At 64.8% G+C, this 26,032-nt stretch overlaps 2 protein-coding genes across 2 annotated transcripts in view; one reads left to right on the plus strand and one right to left on the minus strand.

Annotated features, from left to right (window-relative positions):
* The first annotated feature begins 11,328 nt into the window (after positions 1-11,328).
* Positions 11,329-12,490, plus strand: RPS21 (ribosomal protein S21). Its single transcript, XM_059407361.1, has 6 exons — positions 11,329-11,431; positions 11,639-11,711; positions 11,818-11,881; positions 12,018-12,089; positions 12,296-12,351; positions 12,429-12,490. Exons 2-6 carry the CDS (start codon positions 11,662-11,664, stop codon positions 12,436-12,438), a joined length of 252 nt encoding a protein of 83 aa, XP_059263344.1. The 5' UTR covers positions 11,329-11,431; positions 11,639-11,661; the 3' UTR covers positions 12,439-12,490.
* Positions 12,491-12,599: 109 nt separating this feature from the next.
* Positions 12,600-26,032, minus strand: part of CABLES2 (Cdk5 and Abl enzyme substrate 2) — a 14,905-nt gene continuing 1,472 nt past the window's right edge. Inside the window, exons 3-12 of the mRNA XM_059407714.1 lie at positions 25,994-26,031; positions 18,708-18,779; positions 18,542-18,634; positions 17,814-17,891; positions 17,281-17,389; positions 16,643-16,808; positions 16,219-16,322; positions 15,731-15,837; positions 14,817-15,021; positions 12,600-14,681 (exon numbers count right to left, since the gene is read on the minus strand). Coding sequence (XP_059263697.1) covers positions 14,541-14,681; positions 14,817-15,021; positions 15,731-15,837; positions 16,219-16,322; positions 16,643-16,808; positions 17,281-17,389; positions 17,814-17,891; positions 18,542-18,634; positions 18,708-18,779; positions 25,994-26,031 — 1,113 coding nt within the window. The 3' untranslated portion in view covers positions 12,600-14,540. The remainder of the gene's footprint in view (positions 14,682-14,816; positions 15,022-15,730; positions 15,838-16,218; positions 16,323-16,642; positions 16,809-17,280; positions 17,390-17,813; positions 17,892-18,541; positions 18,635-18,707; positions 18,780-25,993; position 26,032) is intronic.

The following is a 26,032-nucleotide window of genomic DNA, read 5'->3' on the forward strand; positions in this document are numbered from 1 at the left end:
GGAGCCGCAGCCCGCCAGGCCCCGTGCAGCAGGTGCCCGCCAGGCCCCGTGCAGCAGGTCCCCTCTGTCCAGTCGTCCTTGCTCCCGCCCGTCTCAGGGCGCCTTGACCTTGTCACCTCCACCTGGATCACAAGAGTGACCCTGCTCTTTGTCCGGCCCCTCCCTCCCTTCCTGCCTGGGGTCTGGACCCCCCAGAGTCAGCGGGCGTTGATTCCTGGGCTGACCTCTTGGACTTACTCATTCTGTTAAGTTAAATCTCAGCTGTGTCCTGCCTCGTTGGCTGAGCAGTGGCTTCGGGCCTGGCCCCTGCACCGAGGACCAGCCTCTTGGGTTTGCCTCCCCCAGGCCAGCCAGGCTGTGGAGGGCCCGGCGACTTGGGGAGCGATTCTGAGAAAGGCTCAGGCCCCCAGGAAGAACCCCTCATTGCTCTGCCCCAACGACCCCATTCCTGTCCCCATCCTGCATCCCGTCCAAGGCCAGGGTCTGCGAGCCAGAAGCGGCCCCTGCAGGGGCATGGCAGGAGAGTGGCACCCTTGTCCCCTCCACCAGAAGCCCCTCTCTGGGCCTCAGGGAGAAGCTCCAGCAACAGCCCTTGGGCCGCAGCCTGGAGGGGTTTGTGGGGAGGGACGGGCAGGGCACAGACTCGGCTCCTCCAGCATCTGTGCGTCTGGGAGAGCAAAGGAAGGTCCTGGTCCACAGTGAAGCTGCTCTCAGACGCCCCCGCCCCCCACACCTTTCTTGAGGGGGCCCCTCCGGGCGCTGGCTGGGGTGCGAGACAGACTCCGTCATCTCCCTTCCTCACACCTCAGACTGGGGAGCCCCGGAGGGTGGCGGGGACAGGTAAGGGGCTCAAGGGGCTGAGCACAGAGGGGGAGCCCGTCCGGTGGGACCCCAGGCCTGCGGCCCCAGCTGTCCTCCCGCACACACAGGATTGGGCGCCAGCACGCCCCTTCCCCGCCTCCATCCTTGGGCACCTGGCCAAGTTCGGGCTCCCACGGGGGGCGGGCAGGGCTGCGGGCTCCGCAGCTTCCCCAGGAGGTGCCCACAGACGGCCTTATATGGCCAGGAGTCCTCAGCGCAGGAGGAATCTGATCCCCCGGGAAGGGCAGGGCCGGAGCTGCCAGGCCGACCGTCCGGAGTGCCTCCAGCAGCGCCCAAACCCAGCCTCTGGGGCCCACGGTCCGTAGAAAGGAGCCAGATTAGCCTGGACCCCCTTGCCAGCTTTGGGACCTCTGGTTGGGGGTCCTGTGATGAAGGGGTCCAACTGCAGCTCCCCATGGCGTCTGGTCCTGGCGGCACGAGCAGACTCCCCTGAATCCTGCTGGGTCTGCCGCGGGGGGTGGGGGCCATGCAGGTCAGCCAGCCCTCCGGGCATCGCATGAGCCACACCAGTGCCCAGCAGGTGCGGTCCCTCGCTGCCCTGCAGCCCTGCTCTGGGCCGGACCAGCCCGGCAGACAGCCCCCACCAGGTCTCCTCCTCCTCGGCCTGGCCTGGCCCGGCCCGGACCCAGGACCCAGGGCCTCCCTCCCCTCCCCCTTCCTTCTCTGCGGACCCTCGGTCTTTGCTGACTCTCCCTCTCGGGGTTGTCTTGCTCTCAGGCTTCTCTCTCTGCTCCTGTCCTTCCTGCCCGACGCCCTAGTTCTTCCCCGCTCAGCCTCTCGGGCAGTCCTGGGGCACCCCCGGCCCCATGTCTGGCCTCAGAGGGGTGACAGGGCCACCCCTGCCATGAAGCTGTGTTCACAGGGTTCCAGCAGTGCTCGTGGCTGGGCCGGGAAGCAGGGTGACTGGCAAGGACCGGGCTCCCCGAGGCCTGAGCTGACAGACCCCTTCCCCGGCTCTGAGCCGCACCACGTAGCCCCAGGACACTGCAGGTGGGGATGATGTCCACCTTGTGCCCCCCACGTGCTTGCCCACCCGTAGTCTACCCACCAGCACCCCCACGCTACCACCAAGGGAGGCCTGGGCCACGGGCAGAGGGAGACAAGTGCTAATGGCCCCCACTATGTGTTTGGGTGCGGCCCTTCGCCGGGCCAGCTGTGCAAGGCAGGGGCTCTTGCCTCCCCCACGGTCCAGGGGAGCAGAGTGAGGTGGGGACCCACAGTGACTGTACTTCGGGGTTGGGCTGGACGACCCTCTGTGCCTCCCCCAAGTCGCTTTCTCAGCCAGATTTCCTGAGAACGCTGTGGGGGCCCCCGGGCCCCCCACGTGCCTGTACCTTACAAGCAGCTGCTCAGCTGCTGGGAATCACTGTTCTGTTTCCCAGAAGGGAAACTGAGGCTTGGGGAGGAAGGGAGCCAGGAAGGGGCCGGAGAGGCACACACCGCGGTGTGGAAAGCCGTCCCTGTGGGATGCGCTCTGAAGGGGACGCAGCCCGAGGCTGGCTGGGGACCTGTGTGTCGGCGGGAGGCGCCGGGCAGCCCCTGCCCCGTCTCTCCTGCTGCGGTTCAGACTGGGCTGGCTGGAGTCTGAGTCATTTCCATGGGGAGCCCTGGCCTGGATGCCACCCGGGGGCTGAGACCCATCTGCCCCGCCACCACCACTGAGAAACAGGGTCCACCGCTGCCTGCCTCCCTCGGCTGAGAGGCTGCACCTTGTCCCCCCGCACTCCAGCCTCACAACGCCCCCTCCACGGCGCTGCTGTGGTGACGCGGCTCCCTCCCCCGCTCTCCGTGCACCCCAGACCACAGACGGCCCCCAGGCCCCTGTCTGTGGCATAGTCTTCCTTTGTCCACTCAGCTGCTTCAATTCATGACCTCATTTCATTATCTGGTGATTTATCTTGTGTCCGGGGCCCCATGTGGAGCAGGAGGCAGACCCCGGGCTGCTGCCTTCCCCTGGCCTGGTGGCCACATGGTAGGCAGGCCGATGGGGTCCCGGCCCTGCCAGAGCGGCCCGAGGTCCACGGCGGTGTCCCTGCTCTGCGGCCGCAGCCCCTCGTGGCCTGGGGTGGCCTCCTTCCAGACGAAGCCCCGCGTCACCAGGGGACCCAGTCCTTCGGCTGTGGGGACGTCAGCGGGAGAGGCGGAGGCACATGTCCAGCAGTGCCGTGGGTCCGTGCGTGGGCGAGCAGGGGATGCGGTGAGGCCAGTGCGCCGGGGGAAGCGGGTCAGCCTGGAAAGCACCGAGGCCATCGGCCGCTGCAACATGGTTGTGTCCTGGGACACGGCTCTTCGAGGAGGCCGCCCAAGGGACCAGGAAAGGGCTTGGGGCACGGCTCGGCCACTGGCCTTTCTCATCGTGGAGGCTGGGTGGGCGTCCCAGAGGCACCGCGGAGGCAGGAATGGGTGCCCGTCAGGCCTCAGGTAGAGATGGCGGCGGCAGAGACACATCACGGTGCACACGGACCGACCCCCACGTGTGGCCTGCCCATGCACACCAGCTGGTCCCAGCTTCTGGTGAGACGTGCGCCTGTGTTTAGGGCTGTGGTGAACCCCCAACCCTCAAGAGCGGACTGACTCAGCCTGAGCGTGAGATGCCACTGGGTCATGTCTGTGGAGACCCTGAGTCATGCACTGCCCCCACCCCCGTCCCCACTGAGTGCCCCGCGGGTCTCACAGTGCAGGCCCTGGTCGCTGTGCAGGGGGCCTGCCACTGGTGGCCCAAAGGCTGGACTGTGAAATGAGCCCTGAGCTCCCAGCCTCACCCCTGCACGTCCCCCAGCAGGCCTGAGCCGGGGCAGGGGGCAGACAGGAAGCCCCGTGAGGGTCACCGGTGCTCCAGATGCAGTGACCTGTGACGCGGTCCATCGAGGGTCGCCCTGGGTCATGGTAGGGGAGCTCGTGAACGCCAGACTGGCAGGCGAGGCACGGAGGTGCCCACCCGGACAGGGCCTGCTGGTGGGGCAGAGGGGGGGCACTGTTGAGAGCCGCTCGGGGATCACCTGGGGCCAACCCCACCGGGCCGAGGAGTGGCTGGGCTCCGCTCCAGGCCCCTGTCTGCCTCGGGCTCCAACATTTACAAACATGTGTCTTGCGGCTCCTCTGCGGGAGTGTAAACACAGGAGACCTCCCGGCTCCCGCCAGGCCGCTGGGGCCATCAGGAGTCCAGTCTCCTTCTGGAAAGCGGTCTGGGCCCCACGCCTGGTCTCACCTGGGCCGCCTCTCTGAACTGCCAGGGGCAGCGGGGACAGGGCAGGCTGGGAGCCTGGGCCGGCCCGTGTGCACTGAGGTCAGGGGCATGGCCTCCCTGGACTCCTGTGTAAATGGGGCTGGTTGTTTTCCTGCCTCACTGTTGTCACCAAAACCCCATTTTACAGGGGGGCACCGGCCATCGGAGAGGCCGTGTGTGGCCTGGCCCGTTGCGGCTCTGGTCCTGCTGAGCACGCCACGCTGTTCAGACCTGACCTGATCTGCAAGGTGCTCCTTCCCCACCTGGACGGTTTGCCGGTCAGGTCCTGTGCCCACAGGCTCGCCAGCCAAGGCCCACCTGAGTCCTGGCAACGGGGCCGAGGCCCCCGGGAGCTGAGGGGGCAGGGCCTGTGCCTCTCTGGCTCGCTCCTCCATCTGCCGAGCTCCACCAGGAATGCACGGAGCCAGTCTCCTGCCCACCCCGGGGAGGAATGTGTCTGAGGAGGCAGGGAGCTGAGAAGCCTTCTGGAATCCCCCGGGCCTGCACCTAGCCCTGCCCCCAGCCCGGCCTGTCCTAGCCCTGCCCCCAGCCCGGCCTGTGGCTCAGTCCTCCCTCCTCCCTGCCGGGGCACCAGGAGGACCCTCGGGGCTGGTTGCTGTGTGGCCATGGCCCTTCCTCAGAGAGGCCTTCCCTGACCACCCTTCAAAACCCCAGACTAGGCATTCTGGGTTCGACACCTCCCTGAGGGGTCGTCCTGGGCACTGGGCTGGGAGGCAGTGCCCCTGACCTCCACCCGCTAGTGGCCAGTGAACGCCTCTCTTCCCCGTGACGACCTTGGCATGGTTCCTGGGGGAATCACCCCGGTGAGAGCTGCTGTCCTGGGCCTCTTCCTCGGGTCAGCAGCTCCCTGGGGGTGGGGACCATGTATCTTGCAAACTGCAGGGCCCAGCGCCTGGCCTTGCCCAGGAGCACCGCCCCACCGCCTTCCCATAGCTACTTGCAAAGGTCATGGCCAGTGAAGGGCGGTGCTGGACCCCCCAGAAATTCAGGAGCCCCGAGTGCCTGCAGCGCTGGGCTGGGGGAAGGGGACGAAGCTGCCCACAGGAGACAAGCCTGGGCCAGGCCCACGTACCTGGGACAGGAATTTGGATGCGTCACTTCCCACCCTGGCTTTTGAGGCCAGACACACCTTTGCCTCTGGGCATGTTTCAGCAGCTGCTGACGTGCCCAGCTGGCAGTGGCTGGGCCCAGGGAGGAGGCCCTGTTAGCGCCTGCGGCTGGGGACCCGGGCCACCTACCTGTGTAGGCCATCCCAGGCCCACAGTGGGCGTCACCGGGGTGCAAGCCAGTGGGTGCCCCCGCTCAGACCTCCAGGTTCACGCCTCTCTCCAGCACAGAGGCCGGCGGTCCCGGCGTTTGTTTACCTCACGCCTCCGCCCGCCGCGCCCCAGCTGGGAGCCTCTGGAGGGAGGGCACCTCCTCGCACTTGGCCTCTATTTCCCCGTCCGTGAAATGGGCTCACAACTGTCCTCCTCTCCGGGCTGCCACAGGGCCTCTGCGGTGCCTTGACAGGTGCTAGGCCAGCGGTCTGGACCCTCCCCAGGAGGCGGCCCCTCTCAGGCCGCAGTTCACAGGCGCTGGAAATGCCAGGCGGTGAGCTCCCTCCGCACGGCTGTCTGGCCGGCCCCTGCGGCCACCGCTGTGGAGCCTGGTGCCGGCGGCCGCCTGCTGACGCGCCCGTTGCCCGAGCCTGCCCTGCTGCGGGGTCACCTCCCAGACAGGTGGGCAGGCAGGGAGCCCCCAACCCGTTTCCAACAGGGGGAGCAGCAGCAAAAGGGTGGGTGCAGGGGTGCCCCATGTCCCCGAGTCGGAGCCCCCAAGGTGCAACGCGGTGCCAGCTTCGCTTCCCTCCCCACCCCTTCCTGGGGAAGCCTGGCCTCCACCCGTGGAACTGGAGGATGGCTGCACCTCCTGAGGGGGAACAGGCTCAGAGGGAGAAGGGCCAGGAGCAGGGGCAGGTGCTGGAACACAGGCTGTTCCCAGGTCCCGCAGGGCCTCCCCTCATTCCTGTGCTGCCTTCCCTCGAGAGGGGGGCACCTGCACAGGGGCTCGGTCTGTGCCTGGGGTCAGAGGTCAGCTTGGGCTCAGACCCCGGCCTCTGCCCCAGCGGGCTTTGCTGCCTGTGCTCCGCAGTGTTCTCCACGGAACCTGAAAGCCCGCGCGGTCAGGCTGGAACACGTGGGCTCCCGGCCAGCCTGGCAAACCCTCCGGGTGCGCTGCGACCAGCCAGCTGGACGCTTTGTGTGTGCTTGGGACGGAAGTGCCGCCTTTCCTGTCACCTGGCTTAGTCCTCTGTACCCAGCCCCGCGGGAGGGGTGGGGCCAGAAGATGGGACAGTTTTGGGGGACTCCGAGCTCAGTGTCCCCCCCACTGGTGGCTGCCCCGCGTCAGCTGGCCCTCCGGGGTGCCTCCAGCCACATCCTGGGAAGGGGCCAGCAGGAACCTCCTGGGAGTCTGGTGGGGAAGGGGGCTGGCCCACCAAGACCCTGCCCCAGGACGCATGGTCATCAGAAGGCTATGCCTTAGGCGTGCACAGGTGCAAACACCCAGGGGCTGGAACACTCCAGACCCGTGTTTGTGCTTTTTACATGTGGGTTACATCCCAATGAAAACAATCCAGAAGTAAAATGACAAAATAAAGTGAGATATTGAGATAAACTGACATAAGTAAAAAATAGGGAAATAATAAAATAAAAGTGACAAAATGAGATCATAAAATTAGGTAAAATCAAGCAGAATGGGGAGCTGGCCCGGCCCTCCCAGGCTCCCTGGAGCACTGACTGTCTGAGTAAGGACGCCCGAGGCCCTGGGGCCCGGGACAGCGAAGTTGACCTCACGGTGAGGCTGCGCGCCCGCCATGACCTCCTGTGAGCCTCAGTCCGATCCGGGAGGGCCGGTGACTGCCCGTGTCTGGGATCAGAGGGCAGGCCAGAGCCAGGCTGGGGGGCCCGCCGGACTGCGCGGTTGGTGGGTCCCGAGCTTGCACACACCTGTCCCGACAGCTCCAGGGAAGGGAACCAGGCCTCCTCTGGACAGAATGGAGGGCAGGCTGGAGGGCTGGTGGCTGGAGCTCCTGGCCAGGTCGGGTCGGCCCTGACCTGCCGCTCACCCTGGCCGCCGTTCCAGGCCCGGAAGGAGGGTTTCCTGGTTTGGGGCTGGTTCCCTTCCACACACAATGCATTTCACGCTGGCCTGGACCTGCCTGGCCCAGAAACAGCTGCTGTGGGAGGAGGAGGCGGAGGGTCCTCCGGAAGGTGGCACTGCCCCACATCGCAGGGCCTCGTGGACCCGTGTCTGCGGTGGGCCTGCGGGGCGTGCTGGGGAAACACAGACACCAACCGGATGCTGCTGGTCACCATCACCTGCCTGGAAAACCTGAATGCGGACCCGTGTGAGACTGGGGTGGTCCCCGTACAGCTTCCTGTCACCTGCTCAGGACTCAAATCTGGTCCTATGACCTGGAGCCACAAAGTAACGACAACAATGATGATGATGGTGGTGGTGACGGTGGGGACGGCGGTGGTGGTGGAAGTGATGAGGTTGCGATGCTGGAGGTGGTGGTGCTGACAACGGTGGCGGTGATGGTGCCGGTGCTGGTGCATGCTGGCGTGCTAGGCCTTCCAGAGTGCCACACGCATTCTGAGCACGGCATGTGTTTGTCCGTTGAATGCAGACGACCCCAGCCCCGTGGGTGGCTTTACTTCGGTTGCCCCCGCTTCACAGCCAGGAGAGGGCAGCTAAGTAATTTGTCCAAGGCTACTCAGTCAAGAGGCAGAGAAACAGTACACACTCAGCTTGTGATCCTGATGTGGTACTGATGGTCGAGGTGACCGGAGTGGGGGCAGGAACAGGCACACATTCTTGAGCAGACACAGGCGGGCACAGGAACCCTGACCGGCACCACCTGCACAACAGCTGCCGCTCCTGGGGGCTGCCCTGGGCCTACTAAAGGGGCTGAGCCTGACAGTGTCCTCAGGTGCCAGGTCCTCCTGCTCGCCTCCCCACCTTTGTACTTCCTGACCTCTGGCCCTTCCCCAACCTGGAAGACCCCACAGGAAGCTTAGTGAACAATTTACCCCATGGGCAAGAGGCGAGGGGTCTGAGGGAGGTGGCTCAGCCCCCTTTAGCCAGCCTAGAAGTGGGCTGGGGACAGACAGGTGAACCTCTGGTCTAGGGCCTCTCCCACAGCTGCTGGCAGTGCCAGGCACAGCTCTTGGACGCCCCACAGTGGCTGCTGGGGACAGTGCAGGTGCCGTGAGGCTACCCCTAACGGAGGCTCTTGATATCTGCCGGCCCTACTGGTGAGAGGCCTACCTGGCTCCCTTCAGGGACCACGTGCTCCAAGGGGGGACCTGGGACTTCAGACAGCACGGTTTCTTAAGAGAAGGGCTCATCCAGATGTCACGGGGCACAGAATTTCCCCTTGAAGAACTTGGTCTTGGGGGGGTGCCTGGGTGGCTCAGTGGGTTAAAGCCCACCTGCCTTCGGCTCAGGTCATGATTCCAGGGTCCTGGGATCGAGTCCCGCATCGGGCTCTCTGCTCGGCAGGGAGCCTGCTTCCCCCTTCTCTCTGCCTGCCTCTCTGCCTACTTGTGATCTCTGTCAAATAAAAAAAAATCTTAAAAAAAAAAAAAAAAGAACTTGGCCTTGGGACTCTGCCCTAGTGGAAAGTGGAAAGGAGTGTGTATACCTGTTTGTGTCCTACAGTCTTTTTTGTAAAAATTGTGTTAACAATAAACATGAGGCACCCAACTGGCTCAGCTGGTGGAGGGAGACTCTTGACCTTGGGGTTGTGGGTTTGAGTCCCACGTTGGGTACAGAGATTACTTAAAAATAAAATCTTTAAAATAAAACACAAGTGGGACGCCTGGGTGGCTCAGTTGGTTAAGCAGCTGCCTTCGGCTCAGGTCATGATCCCAGCGTCCTGGGATCGAGTCCCACATCGGGTTTCTTGCTCGGCAGGAAGCCTGCTTCTCCCTCTGCCTCTGCCTACCATTCTGTCTGCCTGTGCTCGCTCTCTCCCCCCCCCTCTCTCTGATAAATAAATAAAATCTTTAAAAAAATAAAATAAAATAAAATAAAATAAAACACAAGTAACAAAAAATCTGCCGTGTTAACCATTTACGGGTACTGCTCAGTGGTACTGAATACATCAGGGACGCGCCACCATCCCTGCTGTCCCTCTCCGGGACTCATCATTTTGCAGAACCGAAACTCTGTCCCCATTAAACATAACCTAGTTCCCCTTCCGCAGACACCGGCCTCCACCACCCTCCTCTCCAGTTCTGAGGACTCCAAGCACCTCCAGAAAGTGTGACTGAGCAGGATTTGTCTTCCTGTGACTGGCGCATTCCACTCCATGAAATGTCCGCAAGGTTTCACTATATGCATGTGTCATGACTTTCTTCCTTTTTAAGGCACAGTAACACTCCCTTGTACATGAAGACCGCACTGGTTCATGTGCTCATAGGCCAGTGGGCACAGGGGTTACTTCTGACTCCTGAGTGGCACTGCCGTGAACAGGTGTACAAACATCCCTTTGAGATCTCGCTTCTTCCGTGTATACACTCAACAGTGGACTTGCTGATCATCTAGTAATTCCTTTTAATTGAGGAGCCACCATGGTACCCCACGATGGCTGCAGACGTTGTATTTCTACCACCAAGGGTCAAGCGTTCCGGTTTCTCCACACCCATGCCAACAGTTGTCTCTGTTGTTGCCCTCCTAACGGGTGTGAAGTGCAATCTCATTGGGGTCTCGGTCTGCGTCTCCCTCGTCAGTGAGGTGGAGCCACACTCGCCCGCTGTGGAAGCAACAGCTTCCTGGCTGTTTGCACATCTTCTTTGGAGAAATGTCTACTTTTGATTCGGGTCGCTGGCTCTTCTGTTCCGTTCTTGTTCTCTATTCTGGATATTGATCCCTTATCAGATGTATAATGTGCAATATTTCCTCCCACTCTGTGGGTTGCCTTTTTACTTCATTGATCTTGTTTTTTGATGTGCAAATTTTAAGAATTTTCACGGGCTGCCATCTGTCTCGTTTTTGTCCATGCCTTTGGTCTCCTATCAAAATCACCAAGTCCAATACCATGAAGCTTGTGTTCTACGTTTTCTTCGAAGAATTTTATAGTTTTGGGCCCTTGATCCACTTTAATTTTGTATCGGGGTGAGGCAGGGCCCGGCTTCATTCTCTTGCACGTGGATGTCCCGACTTCCCCTTTCACCGTTTGTTGAACAGACAGATCTCTGCCCCGGTGTGGTCTCGGCAGCCCGGCGGACAATCGTGGGACCACACGTGCGGTGTATCCCCGCTCTCTACCGCGCCCCGTGCTCCGAGGAGACCCTCTGCAGACCTGCCTCCCTTCCCGCGCTCTGGGCTCCAGCTGCCTCCGCCTCCCGCCTCCCGGCTACAGAATCTCGCCCTGACCAGGCCGAGCCGCGCCGACGCACGTGCAGCCCGGCCGGCCGTGGGAAGCCCCGACCACGAGCAGGTCACGTCCGTGCACGCGTGGGGCGGCCCGCAGGCCCACGGAGTGACCGCCCAGCGGGGGCGGCCTCAGCCGGACCTCAGGGGAAGGGGCAGCAGACGCCCTGCTCCCAGCACGGCCCTGCAGCCCGCGTTCCGGCCAGGCCCAGAGTGAGGCGGGCAAACGGTGCGTGCGGCGGGCTGGCCCGGCGGCGTGTCCTGGGCGCCCGCGGACAGCGACTCGGGCCAGGAGGCGGCGCGGGAGCCGAGACCGGGCAGGGCGAGGCGGGCGCGCGCACAAGCCCCGCAGCGCTCAGCTCCCGCAGCCCCTGCGCGCGCGGCCCGACGGGCCGGAGCCGAGAACGCCGCGGCGGAGGCGGGAGCCGCGGGGCCGCCACGCGCACTCCGGGGGCTGCGGGGCACCGGTCCGTCCGGCTCAGCGCTGCCCCGCCCCCACCCTCGCGGCGCCCCTCCCGGCGCCGACCTCCGTTTCCGACCGCGGGGGACGCCCGCACCCGCCGCAGAGGGGACCCGGCCCTGCCCGTCCGCGCCGCGCCCGCCGCCGCCTGCCCACACGCCCTTGGGGTCCCAGCGCGCCGGGGCCGCGGCCACTTCCGCCGGCCAAGGGCCACGTCGCTGCTGCACGCCCCGCCCCGCCGCCCCGCGCACGGAGGCCCCGCCCCCTCCGCCGGAAGCGGAAGTACACCCGACAGGCCGGCCGCGCGCGGCGCGTCGGGACCCGGAAGCACTCCCCGAGGCCCCGCCCCGCCTCCCCATATTGCTGCCGGGGGAGGCCGCGCTTCCTTTCTGCGCTCGCGCTCGTGGTGCCGCCAGCAAGTGCGTCGCGCGGCCGGGCGGCAGGGGCGGGAGACCCGGGCCGGGGGCGCGCGGGGGCCCGGGGGGGCGTGGGAGACCCGGGCCGGGGGCGCGTGGTGGGGGACCCGGGCCGGGGGCGCGCGGGGGGCCCCGGGGGGCGTGGGAGACCCGGGCCGCGGCGCGGGGAGGGGACACGGCCCGGCCTCACGGCGCCGCGGGGTCCCGCAGGCTCCCGCAGGCTCGCCCTCGCCATGCAGAACGACGCCGGCGAGTTCGTGGACCTGTACGTGCCGCGGAAATGGTGAGCGACCTCCGCCCCGAATCCCGCCGCCCCTGCGGCTCCCCCTACCCCGGCTCCCGCCGCCCCTGCGGCTCCCGCCGCTCACCGCGCCCCCCATCGCCCGCAGCTCCGCCAGCAACCGCATCATCGGCGCCAAGGACCACGCGTCCATCCAGATGAACGTGGCCGAGGTGAGCCGGGCGGCGGAGGGCCAGTCCCTGCCGGGAGGACGCTCCCAGGGCGGCCCGCGGGGTCGGTCATCCCGGGGGCCGCGGTGTGGGGCGGGACCGCCCGGCGGTCTCCGTGACAGCCGGCGCCCACTTGCAGGTCGACAAGGTGACGGGCAGGTTCAACGGCCAGTTCAAGACCTACGCGATCTGCGGGGCCATCCGCCGGATGGTGAGTGCGGCGCTGAGAGCCCGCGGGGTCCACGTGCGGCCGCCGGCCTTCCTGGGGTGCGGCGGGGGTTGGGGGCTGGGAAAGGGCCACTCTGGCCCCTAGAGGACCCCCTCCCTCGCCGGGCGGTCAGAGGGGAGGCCGAGGGCGAGCGGGCCGAGCTGGGCCGCCGCGGGGGCAGAGGAGACAGCCGGCCCTGCTTCTTCCAGGGCGAGTCCGACGACTCCATCCTCCGACTGGCCAAGGCCGACGGCATCGTTTCCAAGTAAGTCAGGGCTGCGTGCGGGCGCAGAGGCCCGGCCTTTCCAGGAACGCGGCTCTAATGCTGTCCTTTTGTCCTAGGAACTTCTGACTGGAGAGACCACAGAAGCGGGGGGTTTGTCCTAAATAAACAGTGAAACCCACTTGTGTCGGTCTGTTCTGGGACGGGCTGCGCTCCCCTGGCACCAGGGTCGGGGCGGTGGCGCTTGACGAGGAGGGGCCGCTCAGCGGAAAGACCACCAGCCCACGGAGGACGTTGCAAAACCACGTTTTACTTGGAACCAAACACATTACTATTTGCACACACGTCGTGACATGACGGCACAGTGAGGTCGGGGAGCCCGGCGCGCACGTTCAGTCCACAACCCACAACCCCTACGAGCGCGGAGAGCGTCCGGCCCTGAACCTGCCGCGGGTTCAGGCGGAAGTCGGCTTCAATACTGGCTTTGCTGTGGTGACCGCGGAGTCCCACAGGACAGCAGCTTTTCGCATGGGGGACACCAGGACACGCCAAGGGAGAAGTTCCTGGTTGTCCGTGAACACGTCAACAGGTCACGTCTTTGTGGCTCTAAGGTTGCCTGGAAGTTCCCCGGGACACATGTCCTCAGACGTACACTTGGGGGTGGGTTCCTTGCGGCACTTGTGACCCGAAATACCCTTGAGACACAGGTGGCGGGGCAGGTTGCTATCCAGAGGGGAACCTGCACCCTCCCCTTGGGTTTGTAGGGGCTAAGGGGCGGCGCTGAGGACAGGGAGGTGCTCCACCATAAATGAGGTTGGAGCGCTGACTGGGCTTTGGCATTCGTGCTGCCTGGAGAGGAGGAACAGGTGGCCTGTGGGCGGACGTGGGTGCCCTAGTGCCGTGGTGAGGACGGGGGTCTCCCTTTCGCAGAAGCACCAGTTTGGTTTGCAGGAGAATGGGTGGGGCTGTAGCCTGGGCCCTGTGACCGGTTCGTAGGACAGCAGTAGGGGAGCAGCTCAAGAGCCCAGCCGACATGGTCATCGCTGATAGCAGCTGACCCAAGGTGGGAAACTCCTTGGTTCTTCAGTGTTTGGTGGGGCAGCACACGGGAGAACCAGGTCACAGAGTGTGCAGGAGGGACATAGACCTGGGAAAGCAGAACACGGGCCCTGGTGGGCATGAGGGGCACAGGCTGCACACAGGTGACTGCCATTACCCAGTGGACTCCCTTCATGACAGCTGGGCCTATAGCTCCTGCCTGGGAAGAACCCCTGTGAGCACTAACCCCCTTAGGGAGGTGGTGCCATGGGGTGCAGGGCCATGGGGGAGCCCATGTCCTGCCCGCTTGAGGACCAAGTGTGGTTTCAAGTCACAACTTCAACAGATCTTGTGTAACCATTTTTCTTCCCTTAAGACCCACAGAACCAAATCGCAAGTAGCAATAAATACGCTTTTTCTCCGTCACAATATTGCTTAGGAAGATCAAGAGCCAAGAGCAAGCAATCCAGTCATCCTGAAGGTCCAGAGTGTCGTAGGCAAACAGGGCTTCCGGCGGGGAGGTGAGGGTCCCCAGGGACAGGCCAGTGTCTGTGCCGAGGCCCTCTGGGTTGTATGACACTCGCCACCAGGATTTCACAGTGACACGATGCTCAGAAGAGTAGCAAATGAGAGAAACCGGAGTCTGCTCCGGTTGGCTTAATGTAATGCCAGAGCTCCACCTGTGGATGCAGGGGGAGGCGGGCGGGCATCCGCAGAGGGGCTGCTGGGCGGGAGGGTGCCAGGCCGACGGGCTGTGGGGGTGCATCCCCGCAGCCCAGCCCAAGGCTTCATTACATTAACTTCAGCAACGTCCGTGTGTTGGGGAGGGTGTGGGAACCCGGGTCTTCACTGGTGGTTCGTGGAAGACGCAAGGGTGTCGCGGAGCCGGGCTGGCCACTCTCAGGCACGTGGCAAAGAACACAAAACCTCCCACCTTGTTCCTGCGGACACACTGACAGGCTCTCAGGAATACACGGGCACAGTGTGCCTTGGAACAGAAATAGTGCCCCTGCAAGGCCGCGAGGGTGTGGCGACAGTGGCCTCAGTCACAGAGGGCAGGCGAGTCCCCGCCAGGCGGGTGCCCCAGCTGGGTGCCGAAGTGGGGCCTGGTGGGCGTGCGCTGCCTGCAAACACCTCCTGGGCCCACGCGGGCGCCTGCACCGGGGCTGTGTGGGCAGCGGGGCCGGCCTTGACTAGAACTGCTGCGTGAGGCGTCGGTAATGAGGTAACACCTGGCTCTCGGGAAGGTAGAGTGCGAGTTCCAAGGCCACCAGCACCGTGAACTCGAACCCAATCAGATCCCGTCTGTTGAATCGGAACCTTTCTTCCAGCTTCTGCATTGAAAAAGCGAGGTGGTTACGCGCGAGGCCCGGCTCTGGCTCCCGCCCAGGGCAGCGGGTGTGGGCCTGGCTCCCGGTCCCCAGCGTTCCCGGAGGGCAGCCTGGTCTGGGGGAGGGGGGCGTACTCACATCGATGAGCTGCTTCACCTCACCCCTGCGCAGATCGCTGCTGATCTTGGCTGCGAGCAGCACGCACGCGCCGGCGCACAGCTTGCGGTTCTGCTTGTTCAGTTTGCCCTGCAGGACCAGCTTCTCGAAGTACACGTACGCCATGGACACGGTCACGGGCTCCAGGCTGCACTCCTCAGAAAGGTTCCGCATCTCGCGCTTCAAGCTGCGGGTGACAGGGATGCCCGGTGCTCAGGGGCCGAGGAAGCAGCCACCCTCTCCCGGCCCCTCGACGGCGTTCTGGGCGGCGGGAAAGCCCTCTCCTGTGGGCAGTGCGGCCCAGCACTCGGCTTGCAGCTTGGCAGGTGAGCAGCTGATGTCGGGCGCCCGTTCTCCCAGCTGTATGGGCTGGCCCGCGCTGTGTCCAGGGGACGCTGGACAGAGGGCACAGTCCCTGCTGTCCTGTGGCAGCGGGGAGGACGAGGCAGGAGAAAACCACCCACAGAAAGGCCCTGTGGTGCAGACACGCTGAGGCAGCGTCTAGACCTCAGTGAAGCCCTTATGGGTGCTGCTGGGGAGGGGACGGTGGGACGCAGTGGGGTCAGAGGGGCCCAGGGCAGGACACGGAGCCGCTTACTCGCCGTGAGGTCTTGGGCCAGCCTCGTCGGCCCTCGATCCCGCCCATCACGGGGCTCAGTGCCCGCCGCCCGTGCTGTCCTGGGCACCCGGGAGGAGGGCTTGGAGGTGTGGGTAGGAGAGGCCTCGAGGCAGCCTGGCCTGCGGAGGTGGTAGTGGAGGACTGGGGAGCTGCTGCTATTGGCCTGGACAGACGGCGGAGCGGGGAGGAGCTGGGGGGCACACGTGGTTTTGTCAAGCTCACAGGACCTGCCGGAAATGGGGGCAGGAGCCGGGAGACCCCGCCTCAGCGCCCTCACCTCCGGATCTTGCTCAGGGTCAGTTTGATATGCGGGAACTTCTCTCGGAAGGTCTCATTCATGTCCTTCTTGAGGTCAGAGGGCTTCACGTACTCGATCACCGTGGTCTGCAGAAGAGGCAGCAGGGTGGGGAGCCCGCCCCGCGCAGGCCTAGGGGCCCACCCGCCCGAGGCCCTGGGGGGGTGACTTCAGGCCGGCCTGGGTCTGCGATGCCAGCACGCGGTGGCTTCAGGCACCAGCTCTGCCAAGGACACGCCTCACGACCGAGAGCACGGAGTGGGCAGCTTCCTGCCACCAGCGTGCGTGCTGAAGGCAGCAGTGACCCCAGGGCACCCCTCCGGCCTACAGTGTAACAGTGTACTCCGTCCTGTCCTGAGGTTCTGCTGCTGTCCTGGGGCGGGGCATCCAGTCCCACCCTGGCAGCTTGCTGTTGGCCGGCCCCCGACCCGGGGCCGTGCAGGGTGGGCACGTGGTGGCGCTCACCGTACCATGTAAGAGGCGAAGATGAGGACCCTCTTGTGCTTGCCGCAGGGCCACTGTGGGTCGTCCAGCAGATTGGGATTGTATTCCAGCACGTCCCCGGCGTCGCCGCCTGCAGGCAGAGGGCAGCCCTGACCCACCACGAGCCCCCAGCTGGGGTCTGCGGCCTGGGAGGGGCTGCAGGCCAGGCTTCCCTGCCCCTGAGAGCTGGGTGGAAGGAAGGAGCGCTTGACAAGGAGGGGCCCCCCGGCCCCCAGCCCCCTTGCCATGGCTGGACACGGGATCTCTCCAGTGCCCAGTCGGACGAAGCCCAGGCTGTCTGCTCTAGCGGGAGTCCCTTCTCCTGACCCCGCTCCCGAGCGGGGTGCCCTGTCCGGCCTGGGACCCTGGTGGGCCACCTGCCGTAAGCCCAGTTAGGGCACATGAGGTTACCTAGTTCCGTGCCAGCTGGTGCTGACTTGGCCGGGGCCGGTTTGTATCTTGAGGCTGGCAGAGCGCGGGGGACGCTGGGCCGGGGCTGGGGCGGCAGGCCGTGGCCATCCGTCTTGTGTGTGACCAGGGCGTTGGTAGGGTACAAGAACTTGGCATAAGACACCACCTGGTGACAAGGGTGTCAGGGCTCAGACCCGATCGCCCCCGGCCTGAGGCCAGAGGTTCAGCAAGCTGTCCCGTACGCCTTCACAACTGCCACCCTTGTGTGGGTGAAGAAAGACCTACTGAGAGCGGGTGCTCCCACACAGCCCCGCGCTGGGTGCTGCGCCCCCGGGGTTAGTATTCTCAATAACAAGAACATTCCCGAATGCCACCTTGCCGCCCCGTGTGGGATCTGCAGCATAGGAGCCTCTTCCCTCCCTCTGACCACCAGCACAGAGACGGCACCCGGACACCCTCACCTGGCTGCTGAGCGAGGCTATGGGGCCGTTTTCGGGCTGTGGGGCTTTCTCCCACTGACACCGTGCATTTTAGAAGATTCAGGGGGAAACACAGCTCCATGTGTTTATTGCTTTGGTGAGCGCAAGCTCCGTGCCCCCCGAACACCTCCCTCGCCCACGGCCCACAGCCACACTTGCCTTCCCGTCTGCTCCCAGCTCAACGCCCTCCAACTCAAAGACCATCTCAGAAGACACGGAGACGCCGCCCGACGGGTGCCTCTGCTTCTGGCTGTCCACCCTCAGGTCACTGCAGCGCAGAGGACGGGAGACGGCTGCCGCCCTCCCTGCCCCTTCCCAGGCCCATGCACTTCCTGTTCGAATACTCTAGAGGTCGGCAGTAATGGAGAGGCACTGACCTCTGCCCGAGGCCACCCACTTGGCCAGCTGGCCCAGGCCCGTCCCGGGGGAAGGGTTCCCCATGGCCATGCCCACTCCGACGGCCATCTCCTTCCTCCCGAGCGATGCACGGGACACAGCGGCCTGAAGCGCGCATGAGGGCGCAGGGCAGCGGCCCCACGAGCAGCGTCCCCGGCGTCTGCCGTAAACAGCTCACACAGAGCCAACGGTGCAGACACACCCCTGCTAGGGAACCAGGGCCCAAAGGCCTTCAGAGTTCCTGGGGAGCTGTACCAGAGCTGACGCCGAGCTCGATGCCGCCCTGGGCCACTCACCTGAGCCGCAGGCCTTCTCCGTAGGGCAGGACCGAGAAGGCCGCACATAGGGACCGCTTGGCACAGATGAGCACGATCCTGGGGGGAGGTGCTAGTCAGAGCAGGTGGGAGGCGTTTCTGGGAGAAAACACCTTCTCCTCTAGACTAGGGTGACACGAGCTGCTGGCTGAGACCATCGCACACCTGGGCCCGCTAAAGCCCCCCAGCACACAAACCCGCCTTGGGCCTGCTCCTTGTCACCAGCACGAGCCCGTCACCTTGGGGGTCATGCTTGGGGGGGGGGGTGGTCTGGGCCACGCTAGGAGAATACAGAGCTCCCCAACCAGGGCCACGGGGTGGACACTTGGCAGCATGGCCTCCAGCAGGACGGGCAGTGGGCTCAGATGTCTCAGGGCAGGCGACAGGAATGCCTTAGGGGCCCCCTGCAGTGCCAACAGACACAGGAGCCCTGAGGGCCACCGCACCAGGCCCACCCCCCGGTATGGGGCAGCGGCATCCCCGCTTGTAGCTCAACCACCCACTGTGTTTCCCAAATAAAACCCAGGCCTCCTCTCTCAACCACATGGCGTCATCACGCCTGTCCTGTGTCCCTTCACCTGGGCTAACCAGAGAGGGGACAAGGCAGATCCCCAGCCCCTGATCGGTGCGAGGGGGACACGGTGGGCAGCTCCAGGGCTGCAGGCGGGGGCCCCGGATTGGATGGCAGCCCTGGCCGTGGCACGCGGCACCTGCTGTTCCTGGTGTCATACTGCCTCATATTCTTGATGAAGTGGGTCTTCTTCAAGCCTTTGTGTCTTGGGGATCCGGATATGTGCTTGGTTCTGCAAGGTAAAAACCAGATCACTCTCTCCTCCTTCGAGACCTCCTCCGGCCCCAGGTCTCAGACACCCTTACCTTTGAACCGAGGCACATCCCACAGCGTCTTCCAGGAACTCGAGAGAACAGCGCTGGGAGACGACTCGCCGTCTGTAAGAAGACAGAGCAGGGCCTCAGCTCACACCTGGGAAGGGGCCGCTCTCAGGCCCAGAGATGTGCTCTCAGGAGTCTCCCCGCCGAAGGGCAGCCCTAGCCATCGACTGGGTCAGGAGCCTGTCTGGGGTGAGGTCTGAGCCTTGGGTAGGGCCACCCAAGGACCAAGAGTTTGCCAGAAGAATCCAAGGGGGACCAGCACCCTGGTCTGCTGCCCGTGGCCTCCTGGAGCTCAGCCCGGCGCATTCTAGGCATCTTCTCTGGCCCAGGACTGGCAGGGCCGGCCAGGCTCACCCACAGCTGAAGGAACTGCACCGAGTGCTCACAGCCTCGCACCCCACTGTCAGGGGAGCTCCTCAAGCCTGAGGGCCCAGAAACCCTATGTGGCTGCACTCTCAGGTCATGATCACAAACCCTGGTTACCGACACCCAGGCCACCCCTGTGGTCACCTGTCGACCTCCTCGTCCTTGTGACGTGGACGTGCACAACTCACTAGCAAGGGCCTCTTGTGACAAAGCTATGCAGATGGGCCCCAAGTCCACACACGTTCCCAATGAGAGGGAGGATCCCAGAGACCTCGGCTGTGGGGTCCACGAAATTAAGCAACACGGGCCAGCATATGCCAGACACCCCGCATGTCTAGAGTGTGAACTGAGCCCAGGCTCCTGCGGAGGGGAGCAGGGGAGGGACACGTGGCCGAGGAAGCCACTTCGGGGAGCTGTAGCCTGCCCAGCAGCAATGCTGTCCTCCCGCAGGACCCTGGCTGACGGAAGAGGCCCAGCGTGGTCAGGCCACCTCACCAGGCAGAGGTAGCCTGGAGTCCTGGGAGGAAGGAGCCAGGGGCACAGGCAGTCACCATCATGTGCTAGGGGCCCAGCCCCACCTTCTGCCATGGAGCCACAGCCTACAGCAGCCCAGAGCAGCTGGGCACCTGGCCCGGGTCACACGACCCGGGCAGTCCTGGGGGCTCCAAGGCTGTCACCTCGAAGCTACAGCCCAGGCTCCAGGTAAGCCTTTAAAATGACCGCGGCAGCACGATCTCACTGAAAAGCAACAAAATTGAACATGGCACAAGCTCCGGTGAAATGCTGGGTCTCCCCCCACGGCCCTGTCTCCAAAGAGGGGCAGCGACCTCCCTCCGCAGCTGGCATCCGGGGAGGGCAGCCGCCTACCAGACGAGTGCTTGGGGTGACGTGAGTGCTCGGGTCAGTCAGGCAGGGGACCCGGGCTGCGGCTGTGGCCTGAGGACCGGGCGAGGCGGGGGAGGGGTGGGGAATGGGCAGCGGGAGGGGCACGTCGGCGGACATCCAGCGTCCTAAGAAGCCTGCGGGGGAGGTGGGGGTGAGCAGGCGGGAAGGCAGGCCCCGCGTCAAGGAAAGCTGCCGACTGGGGACAGCCCGCGCGTGTCCCCGGAGGTGGCTGCGTGCGGCCCCGCGGGGCCGGCCTCCGAGACTCCGTGGAGCAGCCCCTGCGGCTTCCTCAGAGCATTTCCCAGGCGGTGTCCCAACGGCTTCTGCACACCCGGGACCTCGTCTGCAGGGCCCAGCCGGCAGCAACCTCCACAGAGGCCCGGCGTGGCACACGGTCGCTGGCCCGCTGCCCGGAGGAGTGGCAGGCACGATGGGGCCTCTGCCGCCTTGCTCTCGCCTTCTGGAGATCCTGGGATGGTTTCAGCAGCTCAGCTCACCAGGCTCTAAAATCTGTTCCCACCTCTTTTGCAGGTACCTCTCCCCCATCGCAAGCATTTTACACAGGCGCTCAGCCCTCACGATGACTGCGTGTTATTACTCTCTGTTGACGTGTGGGGAAACTGAGGCACAAAGCGGGCAAGCGAACTGCCCGAGGTCACAGCTGCTCAGGTGGTACCAGGACCCGCGTACCCGCAGGCGGCCCGTGCATTTGCCAACGGCAAGAGCTCAGCCTCTCTGCCCCCTGCGGCCCCCGCGGGGCTGGCTGGAATCGAGGCCACCCCTCGGGCATGTCCTCGGGTGCTTCTCTGCTGAACGTGGCCTGCGTTCCCGGTGGGCTGTCTGAGCTGCGAGGAAATGCTTGCAAGAGTTCCTGTCACTGTGCCTGGAGCGGAGGCGGTCTGCAGGGGCACACAGGCCACGGGAGGCCCCGGCGTGCAGGCCTACTGTGCTCTCATGATCAGGTGGACGTGCAGGTACTGGGAGCGGGGCCCAGCGTGGGGTGTGTCCCCACCAGCAGAGGGTGGAGTGATGAGCTCCTGGCTGCAGAACATTCTGGAAGGGGAGCATCTGTGGGCAGGAGAGAAGCAGCCTGCACTGCACGCTCCCAGGGATCCCAGGCTCCTTGGGTGTGGAGGTGACCGTGTGTTGGGTGGCACCTGGTCTGCAGGGTTCCCAGAAAGTGAAGGTGGTTGGGGAGCCGGCAGTCAGGGCCCTGGTCGTGGACGTGCACGACCGTCTGGGGGCCGCCCCGGGTGGTCAGGTGGGGCCTACCCCTCCCAGAATGTGGAGTAGCCCAGCCGCGCCGGGACAGCGCCCCTTTCAAAAGAAACTGCTGGGCAGTCAACCTCGGGCAGTGGTTCCTCTGGAGGAATGTCCGGTCCCTCGGTGAGTCCCGAGGTGACACCACCATGGCTCTGCACGGGGTCCCAGCACGGATGAGCTCCAGCCAAGGGTGCCCTTCTCAGCCTCTGGAACCTGCCCCCCAGGAAGGTGTCTGTGCAGGCAGCAGGCGGGACAGAACACGCCGGCAGCTCCACCTGAAGGTCCCCGCTGGAGGTGAGCAGCGTGGTCAGCAGGAGGCCGGGCACGACACACTCTCATGTGCCTAGACGCAGATGGAAGCTGGCGTCTCGGTGCGCCGGGGTGGGGGCCGGCTGCAGAGAGCTTCTAGGGGACGGGGCGAGCTGCCCCCAGAGTGGGACACGCATTTTATACCCCATCTAAAAACACCACCACTAACGAACAGGCTGCAAAGAACAAAACCTGGGTTCTCTGTCACCTGCGCTGCCCCTTCCCCTGACCCCGGCTGTTTGGGCAACACAAGTCTCCCTGGCCTAGGAAGCCTCTCTGCTGAGCCACGGTCAGGGCAGGGTCTGTGGGACGGGGGCTACTCGTGGGCGACTGGCCCGAGGCTGCCTGCATCGGACTCTTTGGGGAAGAAGGGGCCAAGGGTCCGTGGGAGAGGCTGTCGGGAGGGCGCAGGTGGCCGCTGCACGGACCCGGATCTGCTCACTCTCCCGCCGGCTCTCAGAATCGCCATCCCCCCAACCCCAGCTGTGAAACGGTCCTGCCAACACGAAATCACCACTAGAGTTTCTATCATCTAACGCCCTCTGTCACTGCAGGAGTGCCCGGCCAAGGAAAGGCTCCCACCAGAGGTCTGTTTGAGGGCTGAGAGCCACCCAGACCGAGTGAGGGGCCAAGTGAAGGGGTCAGACCAGCTGGTGTGGGCTGCAGAGTATCCCCGTGCCCACGACTGGGGACCCTTTCCTGCTCTGTGCCTATGTGAGCACGGCACCTGACCTCACAGACCCTTGTACATACTTGTCCAGGGAGTGGTGGTCCTGGGCACTCCACCTGGCCAAGTCCCTGCCCAGAAAAGCACAGACTCCATGTTCTAGCTGACTTGGAGAGGCCTGAAGTGCCCCGGGGATGGGATCCGAGCTGTGGCCTCTGGGGGCCAAGTCTCAGCAAGACCTTTGAGCTGCCACAGGACGATGTGCCTCTGTGCTCTGCCCTCGGTAACCATCTCCAGCTGTCCTCCGGCAAGAACCCCAAATCAGAGCCGTAAGTGAACCGCCGGCTGCGACACTCAACTTGGTTTAATTTGCACAGGAGCTTGGCGGCTTCGGGAACACAAAGTGGCTCCTGGCCAGTGTGGCAGCCGCAATCCCAGGCCCGTCTCAGAGTCGCTCCGGTGGGAGCCTCCAGAGTCGCGAGGCGCTCTGCTCCCAGCAGATGCAGCCACGTCCCTGGCCTCCTGGCAGTGCCCCTGGCTCCCCTGTCTTGTCCCCCTGCCCTGGACACTCAGGAGGGCTGTAGTGGGCTGAGCTGTGCCCCCCCAGGTGTCAGCAGGTTACCCGGTGAGTTCTGTTGAAGTCCCGAACCCCGACATCTGTGACTAGGACCCTGTTTAGAAACAGGGTCTTTGCAGATGCGACCCAATGAAGAGGGGGCCCGTCGGGTGGGCCCTGACCCCACGGCTGGGGTCTGTTCAAGGAGAGGAAAGGCCAGGGTGGGACACACACTCACAGAAGCACCAGGAAGACGGAGTGGAGAATGGACGGACACCTGTGGCCACCCGGAGCTGGGGGAGGCAGGAAGCCTCCTTCCCGGGGGCTCCCAGAGGGAGCACAGCCCTGCCCCGTCCCCGTCTCAGACCTGCGTCCCCCAGGACGGCGAGGGGAAGCGCTGCTGCAGCCCAGGGTGCCCAGCTCTCGGAATGTGCTCAGCAGCTGTGCCTCTCTGGGGCTTTCTAGGAGAGGAGGGTGTGGGGCCTGGCGGGGCCGGCCGGGGCCTGGAAACCTGTTTCTGCCAGCTGGAGGGGCCCAGAAGCCCATCTGCTCGCCTCAAGTGACCGCGGTGTCAAAAGGAAAGGAAACGCCGTGTCAGAGGTTCTAGGAGGGAAGTGTGGGCACCAGTGACTTGCTCACTGGCTTGGCAGGAAAAGCCACACCGGGCTGAACCCTGAGGGTGACACAATTTCCCCGTGTGGCCTGAGTGGGAGCACTCACCGGGCAGCCTGTCTGCTCACCCGGCCCTGGCCAAGGCCACCCTTCGCCCGGCCCTTGAGCTCACGGGACCTCACACAGCCCCTCAGGTAGGTAGTCCAGAAGGCAAAAGCGCTTCACAGAGGAGTAAACTGAGACTCCTGCCCACGGTCACAACAGAGCCCCTGACAGGTAGACCTAGGATGACAGCGGGTCTGACCACTGCACGCGTGGCACGGACTTTAGGAGGAGCCCTCACTGGCCCCTGCTCCGGAAATACCACTGATGCTCGGGCTGAGCCGGCAGCTCGGAGCCTCCGGGCTTGGCTGACCGGCCCTCACGCACTCTGCGACGGTTCCCTGTGGGCAGGGCCCGGGAAGGAACGTTCCGCACAGGCAGGTCCGTCCCCAGAGGGCGGGAAGGCAGGAGCGGCAGGAGGGGCTCGCGGCCTGGGCTCGGGCTATGGGCGGAGGGACACAGGGATGGGGGGGTGCAGCAGGACAACCCAAGGGCACCCCGATGGACCCCATGTCCCCACCCCACGCCAGCGTCCTCCCAAGCTCCCAGGTGTGGGCGGGGCGGAGCACCAGCAGCCCCTGCGGCCTGGCGGGGTTCCTGCTCACAGGCACCGCCTCCAGCACCCACACCCCCCTCAGGCTCTTCCCTAGAGTGTGGCTGCCAGGGGCAGGGTGCCGGGGGCCTGGTTTGGAGGGTCTGGCCCGCAGAAGGGCTGCCTGTTGGCAGAACAGAGAGCCTAGAACGAGGCGCACTCTGCCCAGAATGCACACGCCCCCAAGGTGGAGGTGGCCTGGCGCCTCTCAGCAAGCTCGGGCCCAGCAGCAGGGGACACCCCTTCCCTCTGACGCCCCCTGACTCGTCACACCACAGAGGGACTCAGAGACCCAGTGGGACCTGGGGACCATCCTCCGGGCTGACTCCACAACTTCGAGGAAGAGGCTTTGGGGCTCTGTTTTTAAAATGGGCTGATTTCATCGGTAAAACAGCTTTTTCTTAATACTGGCCTCCTCCTGCAGACGCAGCCCCCCGCCCCGGGGACGGCAGGAGTGAGCTGCCGAGCTGCTGTGTTTGGGCCCGGAAGATCTCCTAGCTTCGCTTAGACCCTACCCATCTCTGCGGACCGGGCCAGGCCTGTTGGTGGCACGGGTTGGGTCCACGGGTGCCCCCCGGCCTGCCCAGAAGCCAGCGGCTTCCCCGCAGAGCTGGAGATAACTTCTGCCCCCCGTGCGACGGTGACCGCGGGATGCGCCGACCCGTGGGCCACACGCGAGAACTCAGAATGTGTGGTCAAGAAGGGACAGCCAAGCCTGCAGTCTGGACTCACCCCGCCATCTTCCACGCTGAGGACCCGGGGTTCGAGGCAGCCGTGAGGACCTCCAGGGGAGGAGAGCAGCCTCTGAACTCCAGGGACTCGAGGCGTCGGCCCGACCATGTGGGCCAGCCAGCCGGAGGGCTCCGCGCTCAGCCCCTCCCAGCACACCCGCGGGGGCTGCCCAGCAGCTCTGTTCTGCAAAGGCTAAGCACTGCCCTTCCAGAAGGACCGCGACAGCGGCCAGTCCTGAGCCCCAGGGTGAAGGTGGGCAGGGGGAGGAGAGGGGAAATCCCCAGCGTCTAGAGGAAGGTGCCGAGGGGGCCGGGAGGCCCAACGCTGAGCTCTGCGGCCAGCTGAGGAAGGGTCTCTGGGAGAAGAAAGTGGGGTGTCTGGCAGCCAGGGGCCATCTGGGCACAGGCAGCCTGGAGGGGCAGGGCTCAGGGGTGGGTGCTCTGGGGCGGGCCGAGGGCTTCCTAGAACTGGAATCAGGGCAGGGAGAGTAAGTGCAAGCTGGGAACGGACAGGGCCAGGGGCACTGAGCTCAGAGGGGCTGGGTGGGGAGGACAGCAGTCAGCATGGGGGTCACGGGTGGGCCAGGGACCAGCAGGCTGGGAGGCTGGGAGGTTGGGCCGGCACAGACGGCCACACGGTACAGTGCAGGGAAGACCCGAGGCTCGTCCGGCTCGGAGAACGTTCGCAAGGAGACACACAAGGGATGCTTGGGAGTCCCTGAGTCTGGGGACTGGGAGGGGCGTGTCCAGAGCTGCCCGGGCTGTGTGTCTGGGGGTGACAAGGGCTGGGGGAACCCGAAAACTGAAGGAGGCTGACAGGGTCAAGGGGACCATGACCCCTGCGTCTATGGAGAGGGCCCGAGGGCTGCTGACCCCCACATCTGTGGGATTTTGCCTGTGGGACCCAGGCAAAACTGTTCCTTGTGCTGGCGAGGCCCAGGATACCCCAACCCTGTGTCTGGGGCTCCCAGGGGAGCAGGGTCCCCTTCTGATCCCCAAGTCATGCGTGACCCTCTGTCATGGGCTCCCAGGGCCCCAGGTGACCCTGGTCCCCAGGTCCTATGCAGATGGCCCTGGACCATTTCGCCACCGTCCCCTGGACCGGGGACCCCGAGGTCACCCCGACCCTGTGTCCCGGCTGTCAGGTCACCCCAGCCCTGAGCGGATCCGGCGCGGGGTCCCACTCACCTCTGGCGTTGCCCGTCCAGCCCGAGGCCCAGGCCGAGG

Source organism: Mustela nigripes, chromosome 7, assembly GCF_022355385.1.
Source record: "Mustela nigripes isolate SB6536 chromosome 7, MUSNIG.SB6536, whole genome shotgun sequence".
NCBI lineage: Eukaryota > Metazoa > Chordata > Mammalia > Carnivora > Mustelidae > Mustela > Mustela nigripes.